General features: G+C 43.2%; 1 protein-coding gene across 3 annotated transcripts in view; it reads left to right on the top strand.

The window, feature by feature from the left end:
• The window catches only part of LOC147207340 (E3 SUMO-protein ligase PIAS1-like), a 66190-nt gene that overhangs the window by 32589 nt on the left and 12953 nt on the right, over positions 1 to 20648 (top strand). For all 3 annotated transcript variants that reach the window (XR_015100398.1, XR_015100399.1, XM_086106439.1), the window contains exons 3-9: positions 15208 to 15292; positions 15394 to 15532; positions 15647 to 15781; positions 17331 to 17436; positions 18305 to 18378; positions 18645 to 18805; positions 19298 to 19434. Coding sequence is in view for 1 of the 3 variants with exons in the window: in XM_086106439.1 (XP_085962565.1) it covers positions 15208 to 15292; positions 15394 to 15532; positions 15647 to 15781; positions 17331 to 17436; positions 18305 to 18378; positions 18645 to 18805; positions 19298 to 19434 (837 nt within the window). In the remaining 2 variants the exon portion in view is untranslated. The remainder of the gene's footprint in view (positions 1 to 15207; positions 15293 to 15393; positions 15533 to 15646; positions 15782 to 17330; positions 17437 to 18304; positions 18379 to 18644; positions 18806 to 19297; positions 19435 to 20648) is intronic.

A 20648-nucleotide genomic window follows, 5' to 3' on the forward strand; every position in this document is an offset into this window, starting at 1 on the left:
TTTAGGCACATTAGCTGCTGTAAACATTCATGCAAATGTGAATAAAAAAAACATGCATCCTTCAAAATATATTCATGCATGTATTTTCAGAGATTTATGTTATTTGTGTGTTCATTAAATCTTGATAGCTATAAATGTACTGTACATTTCTGTCTTGATCAGTGAAAAATATTTTTTCCTCACTCCAATAGAGTATGTTGTGCTGATTAAGATTCTATGACTTGACTTTTGACTTGCTTGAACAAAGTAATGACTTGACTCGCTTTTGACTTTTGGCGTGACAGAAAGACATACAACACAGCCAGCTTTCTTAACTGGCTGGATTGATCGTTAGTGAAATGGGTCTCCGTAGGTACTTTATGCTCTTTGATTGTACACTAGGTAGCAGTGTTGCTATAAAAATACCATTGATATGAAAAAGGTTGTGATGTTCATCGCCTATTAAGAAAATACACTGTTAGGCTGCACCCTGGCATTGTTATTTTGCCTCGAGACACCACAAACTTAACCCGGTTAGGACGATTAAAGGGACGGACGAAAATCCACGTTCCTCCTTGCTTCGTCCGTCCTTTTTAAAAAACTTCTTGTCTTCCCTCCCAAAAATGGATGTCCTTCCGGGACGGACGGACGGACCGTTCTGTCCCAGGGACGGAATGCCCACCTCTGTTGTCTGGAGTGCCCATCTAGTATCTACCAGTCATTTAGTATAGCATTTAAATGCTCTGGCTTTGTAATTATAAAAATCATTAAAAAAAAAATATATATATATATATATATATATATATACATACGTATACACATATATATATATATATATACAGTATAATAATTCCTCGTCTCACCCCCCCTCGAGTGGTGTCCGTCCCTCATTCAGCTCGAGTCCTCTACCAGAGGCCAGGAAGCTTGAGGGTTCTGCGCAGTATCCTTGCTGTTCCCAGCACTGCACATTTCTGGACTGAGATGTCCGATGTTGTTCCCGGGATCTGTTGCAACCACTCATCTAGTTTGGGGGTCACTGCCCCGAGTGCTCTGACCACCAGAGGCACGACTGTCACCTTTACCTTCCAGGCTCTCTCCAGGTCCTCTCTGAGCCCTTGGTATTTCTCGAGTTTCTCGTGTTCCTTCTTTCTGATGTTTCCATCACTTGGGACCGCTACATCCACTACAACGGCTTTCCTCTGCCCTTTATCTATGATCACGATATCTGGTTGGTTCGCCATTACCATCTTGTCAGTCTGGATCTGGAAGTCCCACAGGATCTTCGCTCTGTCATTCTCCACCACCTTCGGAGGTGTTTCCCATTTTGACCTTGGGGTTTCCAGTCCATACTCCGCACAGATGTTTCGGTAGACTATGCCAGCCACCTGGTTATGGCGTTCCATGTAGGCTTTCCCTGCCAGCATCTTACACCCTGCAGTTATGTGTTGGATCGTCTCAGGTGCCTCTTTGCACAACCTACACCTTGGGTCTTGTCTGGTGTGGTATATCTGGGCCTCGATGGCTCTGGTGCTCAGGGCCTGCTCCTGAGCAGCCAGGATGAGTGCCTCTGTGCTGTCCTTCAGGCCAGCCCTCTCTAGCCACTGATAGGACTTCTTGAGATCGGCCACTTCAGTTATGGTCCGGTGGTACATCCCGTGTAGGGGCTTGTCCTCCCATGATGGTCCCTCTTCCAGCGCCTCATCTTCTGTTCCCCATTGTCTGAGACATTCTCTGAGTACGTCATCCGTTGGAGCCTTCTCCTTGATGTATTCATGGAGCTTGGATGTTTCATCCTGGACAGTGGCTCACACACTCACTAGTCCACGGCCTCCTTCCTTTCGGCTTGCGTACAGTCTCAGGGTGCTGGATTTGGGATGGAACCCTCCATACATGGTTAGGAGCTTTCGGGTCTTAACGTCCGTGGTCTGAATCTCTTCCTTTGGCCACCTTATTATTCCTGCAGCGTATCTGATCATTGGCAGGGCATAGCTGTTTATTTTGCCCGGGTCTTATTCTTGCCATTGAGCTGGCTTCTTAGGACTTGCCTCGATGGAGGTATTTGGCCGTAGCCGCTTTCCTTGTTGCCAGTTCGAGGTTGCCATTGGCCTGTGGTATACCGAGGTACTTGTAGCTGTCCTCAATGTCTGCTATTGTTCCTTCAGGGAGTGAGACCCCTTCAGTGCGGACTACCTTTCCTCTCTTAGTCACCATCCGACTACATTTCTCAAGCCCGAAAGACATCCCGATGTCGCTGCTGTAGATCTTGGTTATGTGGATCAGGGAGTCTATGTCCCTTTCGCTCTTAGCATACAGCTTTATGTCATCCATGTAGAGGAGGTGACTGATTGTAGCTCCATTTCTGAGGCGGTATCCATAGCCTGTCTTGGTGATTACTTGGCTTAGGGGGTTCAGTCCTATGCAGAACAGCAGTGGGGAGAGTGCATCACCTTGGTATATGCTACATTTGATGGACACTTGGGTAAGTGGCTTGCCATTGGCTTCAAGTGTGGTTTTCCACATCCTCATCGAGTTCGCAACGAAGGCTCTTAGGGTCCTGTTCACCTTATACAACTCCAAGCATTCAGTGTGCCATGTGTGTGGCATCGAGTCATAGGCTTTCTTGTAATCAATCCAGGCTGTGCACAGGTTGGTACGTCGGGACCTGCAGTCTTGTGCGACTGTTCTGTCAACCAGGAGCTGATGTTTGGCTCCTCTGGTATCTCTACTTATCTTAGCCGCAATGATGCCTGACATGAGCTTCCATGTTGTGGAGAGACAGGTTATTGGCCGATAGTTGGATGGGACTGCACCCTTTGAGGGATCCTTCATGATCAGGATCGTTCGCCCTTCGGTTAGCCATCCTGGGTGAGTCCCATCCCTCAGCAGCTGGTTCATTTGTGCTGCTAGGCGCTCATGGAGTGCTGTGAGTTTCTTTAGCCAGTAGGTGTGGACCATGTCCGGGCCTGGTGCTGTCCAGTTCTTCATATCTGAGACTCTTTCCTGTATGTCTGCCACTGTTATGGTAACTGGGTTCTGTTCAGGGAGGTTGCTGTGCTCCTCTCTCAGGGTCACCAGCCATTGTGCACTGCTGTTATGTGCAACCTCTCCCATATGCCTTTCCAGTACCTTTCAGTTTCCAGTCTTGGTGGGTCAGCTCTGTTGTTAGGACCCTGCCACTGAGCGTACACTTTCGCAGGTTGTGTTGCGAACAGCCCGTTTATTCGTCTGGCCTCATTCTCTTTCGTGTACCGCTTTAGGCGGCTGGACAAGGCTTGGAGCCTTTGTTTGGCAGTTTCGAGTGCTTCAGGTATGGTCATCTGGATGTACCTCTCGGGTATCGGCCTTTTCATCACACCTCTCTGGGCCTCCGTCAATTGACTCACATCTTTCCGAGCCACCTTGATCTTAGCCTCCAACCGTCTTTTCCATGGTGGGTAACGTATCTCATGGCTTCCATGGTTGCTCTTATAGCCAAGCATCTCAAGGATCACTGATGCTGAAGCGTATATCAGCTCATTTTTTTCCGTGATCGTTACGGTAGGGATCGCCCTCAGTGCTGCATTCACACTTTCCATGAGACTTTCAGGTGGTACTTCACATAGCCGTTGTAATCGGTTTCTAGGTTGCCCAGCTTTCATTCTCGCCATGATCTTAGCTTTCAGGTCACTTGCTGCCTCGCTCAGCATTTCATTCATTGGGGCTGGCTTCCCAATCTCATCATCTGCATTCATTGGGGCTTGCCTCCCAATCTCTGGTATGACCACCATGGAACCTGCGTTGTACCTCATCAATCTCAAGTTGTGACAGCAGTTGCCGTTTGTGGATGTTGGAACACTGAGTTACTAGTTGTTTCGTGGTCAACCGTGACTGTGGGTTTCGAAGTAACCATTCAGCCCACATTCTCTGCATGTAACCCCTCTGACTAGGGTTGCTTGAGTAGTAGCATTCCAACAGAGCCATGTTATCGCATCTCACCCATCTCCGCTTTGTTCCAGTAGCCCATTTTTCATCGAGGTGCTCTGGTTCCCCAGCACCTGACGCAGACCTTGTTTGGCCGGGCGACGTCTGAGCCGGCATGTCATTCATTTTATTGTCTCTCATCATTGTATGAGGTAGGCATTAGCGTGAAGGATCTTGCCCAAGGACCCACACTGGATGGTGTTATGTGCTCATTTTTGCCCCAAGTGGGAATCGAACCACCGTCTCCCGTACGCCAAACCGATGCCTTACCAACTGAGCTTGTGTGTGTGTGTGTGTATATATATATATATATATATAAATCATGGAAATATGCTGGTAACGTTTTTCATTAGCATTTTAATCGAGACATAAACGATCATGTCATTTATTTTCCTGCCAATGTGTGTACAAGCACAGTGGCTGCAACTCTGTCATTGCAACGTTTCCTCCTTCTATTGTAAAGTTGTACTAAATGTGTTCTACCCGTTCCTCTTCTGTTTTCTCTTACCAATCTGTCTGTCATCATCCGCTTTGCTTGCGAACATTTGCATTCAAAGTGAGAAAATTGCACAGACCCACCACTGTGCCTTCAATTTGATTCTGAATTGCATATAGACGTTGTAGTCACTCACACCCTGATACCGTACTGCACATATGGTTCCTTCCAAACACAGACATATTTCCATGTTAAGAATGTATACGTGTTCTCTCATTAGTGAGAGAAAGGGCGAATAAGAAAAAAAGAACGAGGAATATGGTGCAAATAATTTCACCAAGCTGAATATTTGAATGGTTGTAAAAGACTGCTCAGGCTCGTGTGATCACCATATTTAACCTAATTATGAGGAAGAGAGCTCTGTTACCTTGTAATCATGCACATATGCCTCCCTCAGATCCACTGATTGGTATTCATAGTACTCCCACAATTGTGTCTGCATCCCCTTTTGCTTCATCCACAGTATCATTTACAACAATCCCCCCAACCCCCCCCCCCCCCCCCCCCCCCCACACACACACTTCTTCTGCTGCATTTGTTCATTCCCTTACAGCCTATTGCCATGTGTGTCATAAAATGCTAAAATGATACTTTTCTTAATTCCAAATTATCATATCTGAAAAGGTTGAAATTATGACAACAGTGCATTAATGTTAACAGTCTTGGATTATATGGCAAATACATTAGGTTCCAGGAGCACTCACCTCACCTCAAGAAGTATTACGACAGTGAGTCTGATTCATTTCCAACTCCAATGAAATTGAAATGTGTACGACAAAAATAAAAACAGATTTGCAAATTCTGTTCGACCTTTATTCAATCGTGTACACTTAAAAGGCAAGATGTTCAGTGATCAAAATGATATACTAATACCCAATCTACGTTTGGGAAAAAAGGACAATATTTGTTGAAGCTTTGATGGTGGAATTCTTTCCCATTCTTGCTTGATGGTCAGCTTCAGCTGTTGAACAGTCTCCATCCATCCATTCATCTTCAACAGGGGTGCGCCTGAAGAGGGTTGCAGGGAGTTGTGGGATCTTATCCCTGTTGACTTCGGGCAGGAGACAGACTATACCCTGAACTGGTCGCCCTCTAGTCACAGGGCACATATAGAGTATCCATTGTCATATTTTACGCTTCATAATGCGCCACACATTTTCAATGGGAGACAGGTTTGGACTGCAGGCAGGCCAGTCTAGTACCTGCACTCTTTCACCACAAAGCCACGCTGTTGTGACACGTGCAGAATGTGGTTTGGCATTGTCTTGATCAAATAAGCAGGGGCCTTGTTTCTCCAAAACCTGCATGCACCTTTCCGCATTAATGGTGCCGTCACGGATGCTGGCTTTCGAAATCTGCACTGATCACAATCCAGATGTTCTTTTCCTCTCGGGGCTCAGGGTGTACGAAATCCATGATTTCAAAAAAATATTTGGACTTAACAGACCACAGCTCACTTTTCATCTTAGCGTCAGTCCATGTCAGATGAGCTCAGGCCGGGAGAAGCTTGCAGCATTTCTGGCTGTTGTTGAATCCAGTCACCTCCACAAGTGTTGGAACATCAAGGTCAACTCCTTTGCTTTTGTTGTATACTGAAAACATTTGGGGTTTTGACGATATCAGTGCAGAATTCCAGCTTTTAATGAATGGTATTCACATCAAGGTGTGTTTCACAGCTAAGAAAGGAGCACCTTTTGAAGCCACCGCCTTTTAAAGTGAGCAAAATTATTGTAATGAGCAATATTAAATCACATTAAAGTGAATAACATTTAATATTTGGTGGCATAACCCTTTCCTTGCAGTAACTGCATCAAGCCTGCGACCAATTTGCGACTTCACCAAACTGTTGCATTCTTTTCCATTCCTTTGCTGCAGCCGTTTCTTGGGGTTTGTCCCTTCAGTCTCCTCTTCAGGAGGTCAAATGCAGCCTCTATTTGGTTACGGTCCAGTGATTGACTTGGCCAGTCTAAGACCTTCCACTTTTCAACCTGATGAAGTCCTTTGTTGTGTTGTCTTTATTTTTGTGGTCATTTTCTTGTTGCACGATGTCGCTTCTCCTGATTAGTTTGGTTGCGTTTTTCTGTAAATTATCAGATAAAATGGTTTGTCGATTTCAAAATGTATTCTGCTCATCAACAAAGACTTTGAAAAAAGAACTGGAGACCACAACACAAGTGGTCAGATCTTGGTCCTCATGTGATTGCTAAGGTCTACAATTCACTTAGCATATAAGGGGAATTATCCTGTTACGTTTACAGAGAAGATTTGATTCACTGTGGCGACTCTTGCATAGGGTTAAGCCGAAAGCAGATAGTTTTACTCAGTGTGGCGCATGTTCTCTTTTAAAAGGAAAAATAGAACTATCCAAAAGCGCATAAAAACTGCCTGTAATTCCTCTTTTGTGGTGATTTGACCTATTTTTGTCTATTAGTGTTACAATGCCTAATGTTGTTAATTGTTGCATGTATGCTTGAGTTTTATTATAGGCTTATAGTTTGGCTTTACTTTGAATCACTTACCGAAGGGGTAGATAATATTTGTCGTTATATATTTTTTAAAGTGTCGAATTTGAATTAACCTTCCATATTGAAAGAAAAAAAAACGGAAAATGGCATACTGTATTTCCAAGTAGCCTTCCTGCTTGGCTCTCGACGAAGGCGGACGCTTTTTGCTGAGCTACTGTCCTCCCCCCCACGCTCTCCTTGCTCGCCACTTAGTCTTTGTGCTGTCTTTGTCTAACTTTTCCTAGCCTCCTACCGTATTTTCATCCGAAGAACTAACCATGGAATTAGTTGGCTGGTCTCTCCATGCAATCGACAAAATTTTTTCGACGAAAAGAGCAGGCAGTGGGGAGCCTACTTGCCCCTCGGGGACATTTGCTGCCGGATACGCCCTTGATCCATGGAGAAAGTGGAGAATGGTGTGCCTGTCAATACTGTCCGTTGAGGATGTGGAAGACATCTACATTATCGGCCTTCTGATAGCAGGTATGCTGCTGTTTGGTGTTAGCAGCTTCCTGTTCTATCGCAAAATTCAACCGACGGGAGTGGCTTTATTGGAAGTGAAGAAGCTGCCAGTCATTCTGGATGGTTTGGCGCGAATGTCCAACACTCAGACTCAAGCGGTGACTGAGCTCAACCGCAATATAGATGCGGTTTTGGAGCGACTCCGTACGATCGACAACAACATGGAGAAGTTGGAATCCGCGCTGCGGAAAGAGATTGCGGATTTGGCTGATCGGTGCCAGTGAAGAGATACAGGCCACGGACTCAAGGCTGTCTGAAATTGTTGCCGGCCGTCCCTCCAAAACAAACAACGCTATCTGGACCCTTTCCCCTGGATGGAAGTATGCATGGAAGCTAGTGCCCCCCACCATCACCCCCATCCTTCTCGGCCATGGACTGATAAGCCGGGACTGTCTTCATGAGCAGACCTTGACGAAGCAGCTGTGGCCTGTACACGCATACACATACACAACTAGACAATCACACGCGCATACACATCCTTATCATCACCGTCTTCATCGCTCCGATTCTTTTCCCCCGTGACGTGGAACGATCTGCGGAGCGCAAGGTGGTCCGTGCAGCTGGTCGGACGGGCCACGTCGCGCCCCCCCCCCCTCCCCATCCCCCCTTCCCATTCATCCTCCCCCTTATTACATGTTATGTCTTGTGACTTGTTGTAACTGGCATATGCTTATTTATGTGCTAGGGCAGTGGTCCTCAACTAGAAATGCTGTAGGTCCACTTTTTCTTTTTTTTTTTAATAAGACCAAGGTCCGGTCCCATGCACGGCGGTCATGGGGAGCAGGGCTATATGCCCATTTAGTATGGTCATGCCAAGCTTATACAAATCAACACTCCTCACAACCAACCAATAATGGGGTGCATGAAAATAACAATTACTCACTTTGCCAGTACACAGCAAATAATGAGAGGTATTGTGTTGAGGCACAGGAACTCTTTTATTTTGTTAAGTTGTGCCTGCTTAGTAATAGAAATAGCCCTTTTAGGGAATTAAGACATTTTTACTTTAACTTTGTTAAGCAGTAGTTGTCTTTTTTCCCTTAATTTAACAAAAACAAAACAAAATACTCATTTTACCAAAATAAATACTAAACATAAGATAAGAAAACCTTTATTAGTCTCGCAATGGAGAAATTCCCGATTCACAGCAGCAAAGTTATGAAAGGAAGAAGTAGAACAACAAAATATGGGAGCTGCTGGAAAGGCAGCCACTCACGCGGCGCCATTTTGAAGTCAAAATAACAAACATAACACAACACAACACATAGGACACAGACAGTCGTGCAATCTTCACCACTTTTCTGCATACACTTTGTTCTCTGAAGCAGTTATAGATGAAAGAGGAGAGGATCAAAGTGTCCTTTCACCAGTGGATCAGAGACGTCATGCTGAAAATGTGCACACGTCTGCTACAAGCTAAGTTTTGAAAGCAAACACGAAGCTGTAGCGTCCATTGACGAAAAAGAGATTGGCTCACATCTCCTGAGAACAAAAATATCCTTTTCATTTGTACAATTCCCCTTTTCACATCCCCTCTGAAATCACTGAAAAATATATCAGAAGAGGAGTTAAGAACCATTTTAAATACTGACACAAGGGAGCAAAGGAATGTGCAGTGCTGTTCTTCCACTAAAGGTGAATGCAATGTCTGAGGCATGCAAATATTATTTGAGGACGCCATTGAGATGTTCATTTACCATGTTGCGGTGTTCTGCTGTTAAACAGCTGCAAAGATCCCCGGGTAGACGGGAGCAAAACTGCACACAATCGAAACCTCCCGCGATTCGTCTTGTCTAATTGTCTGTGTGCGGCTCTCCTGGGCTGAAGCTGTGAGCACACTGGCGTCGCGCATGCGTCTGTTTCCTGACACAATCATCCATTTTGAATGCGTGTGTATTGGGGTAGACGCGTGCTGACGCTTATGTATGGGCACACTTTAAGTTCAGAGGAGCCAATCAGCGCATCGTACTGTATATGCTGACGCTTATGTATGGGCACACCTTAAATTCAGAGGAGCCAATCAGCGTATCGTTATCGCCGACATGCCCTGATCAGCCAGGGTCTCCAGTTAGTCAAACATTATTATTATACACACACAGTCGCGCTGCTGCGGTCCTCTGCATTACATCTGTTAGTGCACGCAAAGAATACAACGGATAATTCTAACAAGCGATCGGGGTAATGCGCAGATTATAGTCCAAAAATATAAAATGTATAACGTAAAAATCACATTATAATTTATTATTTTATACAATTTGCCGAGGGTCCGGACAGAGGAGGTCGGCGGTCCGGTCGTGGATCAGGGTCCAGCAGTTGAGGAAGGCTGTGCTCGGGTCTTTTTTTTATCCTGGACTTAAATTATCCTCAGAAGAGGATAGTTCGAGCGTGGGTTTTTTTTCCCTCTCCCTACCCAGTGTTTTCCTTTCTGAATTCTGACTGTAATTTCCCCATTGCGGGACAAATATAGGATATCTTAATATCGATTCTGATTTGCAAAATCAATTTGATTCGATTCCCTTTGATTGGTTTTCGATTCGGTTAGCGAAGGATTTCAGGCAGTGCTAATTTGACTTTATTGTGGAAGACATTCTCCAAAGACGCAATACTGCAAATAGTACAAACTTCTTGTTTTAATTTGGTGCATTCGTAAATATATGAATATTGACTTAAAATAATTACATGAATCATGTATGTTTGGGCGACCTGATCAAATTAAAAAAATAATAATTTAAAGCTATTCTAACCACAGTGCAGTCTGTGTAAATAAAGTGGCAAAAGACACTACAAACTCATGACATTCACATTCCTGTGTTTGTCTCACAAAGTGTCAGCACAGTACTGTCTTTGTGTTTGTTTTAATTAAACACATTGTTCTGATACGCTATTCTCGTGCAGTGACAAGATTTCACGTGATGCATGAAGCCACGTGAATTTATGGGAAAAGGATATTAAAAAGATGGATTGATGGTTTTATGAATCAACATCGGGCTATGAAAAGGAAAATCTACTTGCTTCGATTAATCGAAAATCAATTTTCAAACCCAGCCCTATTACCAAGTGATAGAGACTTCAGTTTTTTAAATGCATTTATCCGGTTTTTTTTCTTTCTGCTAAACTAATAAAACAAAGTAAAAACGACCCAGCCTCGATAAAACAAATGACCAGAACTCCAAGCTGTGCTGACCAAAACAGAGTGCCTCCTGACCACTAAAAATCTCCTTCAATGCGAGAGTGGCTGCCTTTACAGCAGCTCCTATACTTTTTGTTCTTCTACTTTCTTCCTTTCATAACTTTGCTGCTGTAAATTGGGAATGTTTCCATTGTGAGACGATTAAAGGTTTTCTTATTCTTATGATAATGTTCAGTGTTCCTATGCATGTTATTTGCAGCTGCGTTGTCTTGGGCCTGGCCCGCCTAGCACAGACTCAGCCTGGAAAATGTGTATTATTTGCATTGAAGAGAATAGTGGGACCAGCTGCCAGACTGCGAACACAGCCATCTAAGCATTTCTGTATGTGCACACTGGAATGCCTTAATGAGCTCGAGGACCATATAGCTGCAGTGCAACCCCATTCAGCGCTCAAACAATCCCTGTTCTCAGTCAGGAGGAAGTAACACAGGTTTGCCTTGTAAATTCTAGACCTCACTTTTTATCACAAATTGTTCGAACCATTTTGTCTTTTTTCTTTTGTTTTTCTGAGAATGGAGCTGTCTTTTGTGTTTGTGTGCATATGGGTCTGCTTGCATGTGGCGTACTAAATTAATGAAAAAGTAGCAAAGGCCTGACCGAGCTAACGAACTCCAGCTGGGCTTTGTTGTGCTTATTAAGCAGATTGAGGAAAGTAAATTCTCTTGAGCTTAGCTCATACCTCAGACCAGACCTGAAGCAAAAGGTTTTTTGGGGGGGTTAGGGTTTTTTTCTTTTCTTTTTTTAAATTTTTTATTTTTTTGCCAAAATCAGCTCTATTAGCGTATTTCACCTTTTTAGAATCACCCCCTTATTTTATGCATGATCTGCCAGGTTATTTCAAAAGAAAGCAATACCTCCTGTTATCTTTAAAAACAATCCAACGATTGGGATAACATTGAAATATATTACCTTAAATTGTGGTGAATAGCTCTCCACCCTCTGAATAACCATACACGTGTATTTGGTATTCACTTTAGGTGGTTACAAATAGACAAGTCAACACATTTGGTCTACCTACCTTTGTCCTTCAATCTGCTCTCCCAATCGTTACATTTTTTAATTTTTTTTTTAATTTATCATTTATTTTTGGGGGACACCCACGGTTTATGGTAGCTGACAGGAAAAGAAATTTCATCTGTGCTGTATGTTGCACATTAAGCATATTTGACAATAAAGTTTACTTGACTTGAACAGTTGGACTACATATCGTATGGCATGTGGATCTATACAGGCTGGTTTTAGTGACACAAAGCAGAAGCTTTTCACTCGCAAGTCGCAAAAGTCAGTTATGCATCGCCCAAGTTATAGACCAGAACAGATTTTCCCTCACAATGAACGGTTTTCACTTTACCTTTACTGCATGCTGTCTGTGAATCGAATACATGGGGACACATGCTAAGCCAGCCAAAACACTTTCAAGAAACTGACGGTTTGCAAATACTGTACAACCGCTGGGCACCTACTGAGGGCCTAGCGTATACTCACCATTAAATGTCTCAATATGATACATTCAAGGTGCGCAGACAGTTAGATAAAAACGATTGTAGACAATGGAGTAATGAATCCAACCATAGGCAGTGATGATGTTATTAGATGTTATCAGTTTCATAATCCAAAACTACTGAATACTTTACTCAAAATAGCAAGAATAATTTGACAATCCATTTGTGGGCGAAAGAAGAATAATGTGTTCTGGTTTCGTTTGCTTGCAGATTCAGTGAATATATTGTGTGATTCTCTAAATCGGATTTTTGGGGCGCTGAAAATGAAGCTATTACTTGGTTTACACAGCTGAAACACAATAATAATAATTCTAATCATAATAAGTCATTTATCTCCACCACTGATTGGAGCTAGCAACCGAGTCCTTTCGCAAAGCAGGAGTCTGCCTGGCATGCAGACAAACAGATGACAGTAACATGAAAAAAAAATACATCGAATGATAAAACTTGAGTTGAGGTCTGGGGTTAATAGACTTATTAGATCGTGCGCGGTCTCTTTTTAACCATCAAACTTGAAGTCGGTTTCAATGAAAGTCATTCACTCAAACGTCATTGATGGTCGACTTTGACCTGATGGGTGATTGGATGATTGCCATAATTTCTGTCTTAGTTTGTCAATTTTATTCACGCACAGTTTTTCTTTCAGTTCCATGGTATCATAACCACCACCACGCAAGAATCTGATCAAATTGAGTAACTGGAACATTGTGTTCTTCATGAGCTACATGAGCTTCTTATGTTTCTTCCAGCAAAATTCATACAGTAGACCTCTTGTATGTCAATAGAATACGATGTGTGATGCAGAATAACCTGGTGTTCTAGTCTCACTGCATTCATGCGTGTTGGTTTATCTTTGTCGATGACATATTTGCAGATGAAACATTTGCCCAAAGATAATCTGAGCATTTGATCAATAAACAAAGCCTAATCTGATATTACCACAAGAATTCCGATGTATGTCACAAGCCTTATCTTTCGATTGTCTCATCAAAATACAATCATGTAAACCGCCTGTATTGGATGCTTTTGGAATGTATCACATAAGGGTTTAGGCTTTAATAAAACAACTCCGATTAAAAAAATAAATTGTTGAGGCGGTATCGGTGGTATCGGAGTTGTTGCCGTATGGTTGTTGGTGCCTGTTATGGCGGCAACTCCCGAACCTGCTGGTGGACACCAGCAGTAAGGGATGCCGTTGAGCTGAAGGAGTCCTATAAGGCCTTTATGGCTCGTGCGATTCTTGAGGCAGCTGATGGATATAAGATGGCAAAGTGGAACGCAGCTTCAGTGGTCGCCAAGGCAAAAATGAAAAGAGTGAGGCCATAGAAGCCGACTTTGAATTGAGCTCCTCCTTCTCCATGTCGAGGGGAGCCACATGAGGTAGCTTGGGCATCTGATTAGGATGCCTCCTTGACGCTTCCCTGGTGAGATGTTCAGGGCATGTCCCACCGGCATGAGGCCCCGGGGACGACCCAGGACACGCTGTCTCTGGCTGGCCTGGCAACACCTTAGGATCCCCCGAGACGAGCTGGGAGAAGTGGCTGGGGAGAGGGAGGTCTGAGCTTCCCTGCTAAAGCTGTTGCCCCCGTGGCTTGACCCCGGATAAGTGGTAGACTATGGATGGATGGATGGGCGAAGATAAGTACGAGCATACCAAAAAATACTGTTGAAGCGTATGGGAGGATTCCGACTTTGATCAGTGTCTGTTTGCATGATTTTCCGTCCCGCTTATGTAGTGAACATGCACCTTTAAAAAAGAGGCAGTTGCACGGCTGGAAATTGAAAGTGAACGGGGTTGTCACCTTTTTCATGTCTCTTTTAGCCACCACTCTGCAACATGAGAACAAATCCAGTTTTGTGGTGAGAGTGACTTCGAGTGCAATGGAAGAGTGGGGTGGGGGCGAGAGTGAGAAAAAGCAAGCAAGGGCAGAGAGAGAAAGGGAGAGAGAGAGAGAGAGAGAGAGAGAGTGATTGTAAGAGAGAGAGAGCGTGCGAGAGAGAGTGCGAGAGTGATCGAGATCTATTTTTAGCTTCAGTAGCCCCGAAGAGGAGAAGTCTGAAAGCACATCACATGTAATTTTGTTCTGTGGCACAGACAGGCACCAAAGTGCATCAAGAAAAGACACGTTCCATTGAATTTATTAAATGTCATTGAGGTCATCCATAGTGTGGTTGGTAATTACCAAGCAAAAGAAATATTCTGAATATTAATGGCCATGTAATTATCTTGAGTCGATATGCAACTGTGAGTCACGTGCATAGTTTAATGTCTTTGCTTTTATTTTGAGGCACAGCAAAGTTCCTTTGAATCATTTCTTGTATTCCTCTTCCTTCATGCCACATTCACAACCCACAGGATGAAAGACTGCTGTCAGAATAATTACTCAATCTTATCATGATAGTGGATAGCCAATTTAAAATGGAACAATTGCGACATCTCTCTTCAGTAGGATTGTTTCACTGGCAAATCAAACTTTTTTTTTCCTTTTATAAATACCGATAGATTATCTGTATAGTGGAAGTGAACCAGCACAGTCCCACCAGTGTGGTGAAATGTTGATTAGGAAACCATTGCACACTAATTTTGAAGATAGGAACTCCAGGGAAAAAAAAAAAAATCATACAAAATATTTTTTCAACAGCTGAGGTTTAGCTTTTTTTATTACAGTCTACTGAATATATTTTAGGCGAACAGAACAAAATGTACTAAAGGAGATTTTGAACAACAGCATGATTAACGGAAGACGATCTGAAAAGTGTCCAACTGTTACCCAAAATACTGGAGCTCCAGGTGATGTTCAAACCATTAGTGAAGAAGTTGGCCAGACGGTTTTCGGTTTTAAACGTTGGCACGGTTGCCACAACAGGGGAGCAATCTGACCACCTGCTGCGTAAGTTCTCATCAAGTCAGTCCCTCAGTTGCACGGTGATTCTTGATTTGAAAGGCCCATCCTGCTCTTGAGAAGCGTTATTAGTTTTACAAAAAATGTGCTTGTAGTGTCAATTGGTGGGAGTTGTGAATCCTTTTCTGTCATGTTATCTTGTTTTCTGCAGCTTCGGACAACAGCCAGAGATTCCAAGAGACATGCTTTGCCTTTGCATTAACGCCACAGCAGGTCCAGCAGATCAGCAGTTCAATGTAAGATGAATGAAAATTTTGTCTGGCCAGACAGTGAATTAATTATTCCTCAATTATTCATCAACATCTGTCCGGTGAAAACATTTTTTTTGTGCTTTAAGGGACATCTCGGGGACCAAATGTGATTTCTCAGTTCAAGTCCAATTGCGGTTTTGCCTGTCAGAGACAAGCTGTCCTCAGGAAGATCATTTTCCACCCAGTTTGTGTGTGAAAGTCAACGGCAAGCCATGTAACCTGCCGGTGAGAAACACTGACATACACATGCAGTACCCAAGTAGCCAAATCCTGTGTTTTTCTTTGTATTTTAAAGCAGTACTTGTAATCTCACCATTTTTTTGCCATCCTATCTCACAGGGTTATCTTCCTCCAACCAAAAACGGTGTCGAGCCGAAGCGGCCCAGCCGACCCATCAATATTACCTCGTTGGTCAGATTGTCCACGACAGTCCCTAATACCATTGTGGTGTCCTGGACTGCTGAGATTGGGAGGGTGAGAGGCAAAGGGCCGGATTTACTAAGATCCCCAAGAGTGGGCATGAAAATGCATGCTGCCTCGAACAGACTTGTTTGCGCTGTTGGGGGCCAAGATTGCGATCTTTTCAAAAGAGTGCTGGAGACTGAAACGTTGAAAAAGAGGGGTTTGAGTTTTTGGTAGCTCTGATGATTTTCATCATGGGAAGTTTTGGGAGCGCACTACAAAGGGCAAAATCAAATTTGAACTTGAAATGACAAAATGGCAAGAGTGGAAGACAAAGCAACATATGACTGAATTACATCAAAGATATTTACTGCTCCAATCATTTGGGGGAGAGCAGCAACTGCGTAAAAGTCGTCTATTGTTTGTTTCACCTTGTCCCAGGTGTCACTCCAGCCTTACAGTGCCACCCTCCATTAAAAAAAAAAACACTTTCAAATGGATAAATAACATTTAATAACATTTCATTATGAATTGAATAAGGTGCTTTTCTGTGGTAAGGTAAGAGGTCAGAGCAAGGCTTTGAGGCTGTGCCCACGATGATTGTGCAAAAAAAGATTGACACCTTGTAAGGTAGTCTGTCTGTCTCTGTTTTTTTTTAAACTCAAATTAGAGGCACAAGATGGCTGATTTTCACAGATCATACAGTGTTTACTATAGTCATCTGTTGTGTCTTGATGACTGTTTTAACAAAATGAAAAATGTGCTGTTGTGGTTTTATTGCAAAATACCACTTTAAGTCAACTCTGTGTGTTTTTTTTAAATGTGCTTTATAAATTACATTGAATTGGTTTGTAGTATTTAAGTGACCCGAAGACGTGTGTAATTTTGATCGAGGTTTAAAAAAGCAATTTTAGGTAAATTATTAATTGCAGCGGTCCACATGAAATGATATCATGAGTCAGAGCCGACCTCTGGGCCTGAAGTTTCACACCTGTTGCCCTATATCAATCAGAAGCTCCAAAAAGAGCAATCCCAAAGAGACGATTTTGCACGTTAATTTTTGTTTATGGATTTTCAAATGTTAATGCGAGCAGGAAAGAGCTGTCCTCCCCTTTGTCTCTCAGTTTGCCTTGGCCTGCCCGTCATGGTTCCGCACAGCGGTGCCGTTTGCAGCTGCCTTTCAGATGTGCTCTTTCAAGATGCAAAATCAACCATTGGAATTCCTCTTCCGTTTGATCAATGTGCTAAATTCATGTAGTTGCATGTGCTGGTACTGCTCAGAATGGCCCAAATTACCAGTGCAGCAATTTAGCACGTTAGGCAGATGCGATCTCGGGTGCTGCGTGGGTGCTTCTACACAGGTTGGCGCGCACAATCAAGTTTGTGCCCGTTTTTGCACACGCAAACCTAAATTAGGCCCAAACTAAGAACCTGCCTTTATACACAACGGTTGGAGTTGGTTATAATTCCCCAGAAATACAATAGATGGCAGTATCATGCCTCTCATAAGGCTCAAAGTGTCTTTGACAAGCAGGTGTTTGTGTGATAGTCCTTTTTCTCTCCAGTTTTTTGGTCCATTGAAGAGAAAAACTGAACATAATTCCATGTTTTTTCACCACAGAATTACTCTCTGGCAGTATACTTAGTGAAGCAGCAGTCATCCACAGTGCTTTTACAGAGGCTTCGGGCTAAAGGCATAAGGAATCCAGACCACTCCAGAGCACTCAGTAAGAACCCTCCGAACCTCTTTGTTGAGGAATGCACAGGTCCATTTATGGTGTAACAATTTGGAGATAGAAAGTTTGAACTTTGAGTTTACACATTAACAACAATAATTTTAAAAAAAAAATCTCTTTGAGGCTCACAGCTTTGTTCATAAATAGCTACTGTGGAACATGGTGGTGGTTCCGTTTAGTGGATGCTTATCTTCAGCCAACACAAAGTGTCTTGAATCAATGTAATTGGCATTCTGCAGAGAAGTATGCTGCCCAGAGTGAGGAAGCTTGATTTCTATGAGGTCACGGGTCCCCCAAAAGGCTAAAGACACCAAACAGATGGCTAAAAATACCCAAGAATGGGTAAGAACGAAACATCGAGCTATTCTAAATCCTGTTTAATATTTGCGAAAGCATCTGAACCTGATCCAGCTGCAGCGGTTTGCTCATGGGGAGTCCTAAATACCTGTGGACAGGTGCACACGGCTCATCGAGGTTGTTGTGACCTCCTCAAAGGGTTGTGTAAAAAATATTATTTAATGCATTCCATCCTTCTCGTCCAGGCCAGCTTCTTTAGTTTGTTTTTCAAAGTAATATTGGTGGCCCACAAAGAAAAAGATACATTTATTGTTACAGTACTTGTTTCTGAGTCAGTTTCAAATAATTTCCACATTTCTTGTGGGGTCTTCTTTCTATGACGGGTTATGTATTTGTATTTATTTTGGCAACGTGGCAGGTAAGATAAGAAGAGGGTACGATAAGAGGACTGCCGTCTGCCAAATGCATGAAAGAAGAAAGTCTTTCCTATATTGACGCATTGAATTGACTTTGCCATTTTGACATTGTTTGTTTTAAATCATTTTTTCCCATTTGCCTCCAGTCAAAGAGAAGCTAACAGCAGACCCAGACAGTGAAATAGCCACAACTAGCCTTCGTGTGTCTTTGCTCTGCCCGGTAAGCAAGTTTCTTTCATTTAAAGGCAGTTAACAGCATTAAGACGCATTATACCAAAACCAAAGTGCCGTGTGCGTTCATTGCATGACCTTCCATTGTTATTCTACATTTCACCCCCTAGCGTGCACCTTTTCCCTCTGCTTGATGTGATTTTCTTTTTTTTTTTACATTTATGGCACCCATACACACACTGTACAGTACCTAATGCCCCTGCTGTGCGAGTGACCTCTTTTTTGCCTGAAGACATATTCATGCACCCCTTGCAGCTCGGAAAGATGCGGCTGATGATTCCATGCCGGGCGCTGACATGCTCCCACCTGCAGTGCTTTGACGCCACACTGTATATTCAAATGAACGAGAAGAAGCCCACCTGGGTTTGTCCTGTTTGTGACAAGAAGGCGCCTTATGAACTCCTCATCATTGACGGGTAAATGACCCCCCTTGGCTTTTCTCACCCGGTTAGAGGAGCAATGCAAAGTGTATTTCAATGGTTTTCATTTGTATACGTGTTTGCAGATATGAGTCTTTATGTCAAGCACGTTTTATGAATTTTTTAAAAAACTGACTGTATTATATCTCAGCAGAGGTTGTCCGACGTGTCTGGTTTGTTTGTTAGATGGCTAATAAATATCAAAGCCTGTGCAGTGCTCTGTCCTTCTCTTTCATGCAAAGTGAACACTCGCACCGACTTGTGGCTGTCTTGTCCGTCTGAAACAGCGCCGTCATAATTTAAATCACGGACCAATCAGGGTGTGATTACCTCGAGTCCAAATGCATTGGTCTCCGTTTTAATCCAGCCGTGTTCTACAGTTTAGCTGTAATGTTCAAAATTTGGCGCGCTGTGTCACCGCTTCACTCTGACTACAGGATCTACTATTTTTCTATTGCCTGATGTGGTTCTCACTGTTAAATCACTCAGGCTTTTTGTGGAGATCCTGAACAGCTGTACGGATTGTGATGAGATCCAATTCAAGGAAGATGGAAACTGGGCCCCTATGAGGACAAAAAAGGAGCTGCAGGAAGTCTCCTGTGCTGCTTTAAATAGCAACCTGAATGGTAAGAAATGTACGGTGGCGGTGGGGAGTAAGCAGCCAGTAAGACGAGCCTGTAATAAAGTAATCAATTACAGGAAGTGACAGGAAGAACATAATAGTCACTCTTTATGTCACTGTCATTATCAGGAAGGATCCAGCTAACCAAGGAAGCACATATGATAGCATATTGAATGTTTGCTTTTAGTGGACCATCGCGTATTTGCAGCACAGCATTCACAAATACATAAATTCCCTGTTTTTTTGGGGGGTGTGGGGGGTGGGGGTGTTCCTCTGGTATTCACAGGCAATTGGGATTCTCTGTAATGTGGTGGGGAAAGGTCTGAATTATTATGTTTTTCTTTTGATGACAAAATGCGGTCTGCTGTGTCATTGATTGTATTGGAGCGTGTAATTTTAATTGAGATGATCAGTTACTGTCAGCCATCAACGTGCCAGAACTTCAAACGAGTTGTTTGCTCAACCAGACTTGTGTGTTGGCGGACGTTCTGCCTACAAGCACGTCCACTCGCTCCGCTCACGCGCCCCGCCACGCTCACCTAATCGCAATTCCGAAAGCAGAATTGTCATTAAGTGGGAGCGGAGAGATAAGATGGCAGCTGCTGTGGCTCATGATAGTTTCATCAAACTATGACTTAACAGAGCGTCAAACGCAATGAACTCAATGTTACAGCAGCTGACTGTACATCGTCGAGCCTATCTACCGACGCCAGCTTGTAAAGGTACAGAAATGTTTGGATGCATTTGAAATAACTGTGAAGTGTTATTGCACCTTCGTTTGTGGCGTATTGTTGGTTTAAACTGTTAATATTGACATTTATATTCACTTTTAGGGGCATCTGTCATTTGTGTGAATTCGTTATTCAGGGCCAGGTTTGGCCCCTACAGGACAGAGTATTCGGTTGTGCCTTTGTATTTGTGTGTCGTAGTTTTACAAGTGATCAAACAAAGACAAGCCGCAACACAACTCTGTCACTTTGGCCGATTGCTATCGACTACTTTTAGAATTGATTAGTCGATTCCATCAAATAATCTGATAAAGACCTTATTTTGCATGTTTGGTAAGTTTTGAATGCTTCAAAAAAACAAACAAGAGCTAAGCAAGCAATAATCACAAGAGAGGCCCGACTTTTTGAAACAGTGAGCTACTTCTTCAGTACTGATTAATACCAAGGCCTATGCTTCTGGGCTTCGGGTTCGACTACCGGTAAATGTCAT

This window comes from Hippocampus guttulatus, chromosome 3, assembly GCF_054856545.1.
Source record: "Hippocampus guttulatus isolate MCC_2025c chromosome 3, RoL_Hgut_1.0, whole genome shotgun sequence".
NCBI classification, from domain to species: Eukaryota; Metazoa; Chordata; class Actinopteri; order Syngnathiformes; family Syngnathidae; genus Hippocampus; species Hippocampus guttulatus.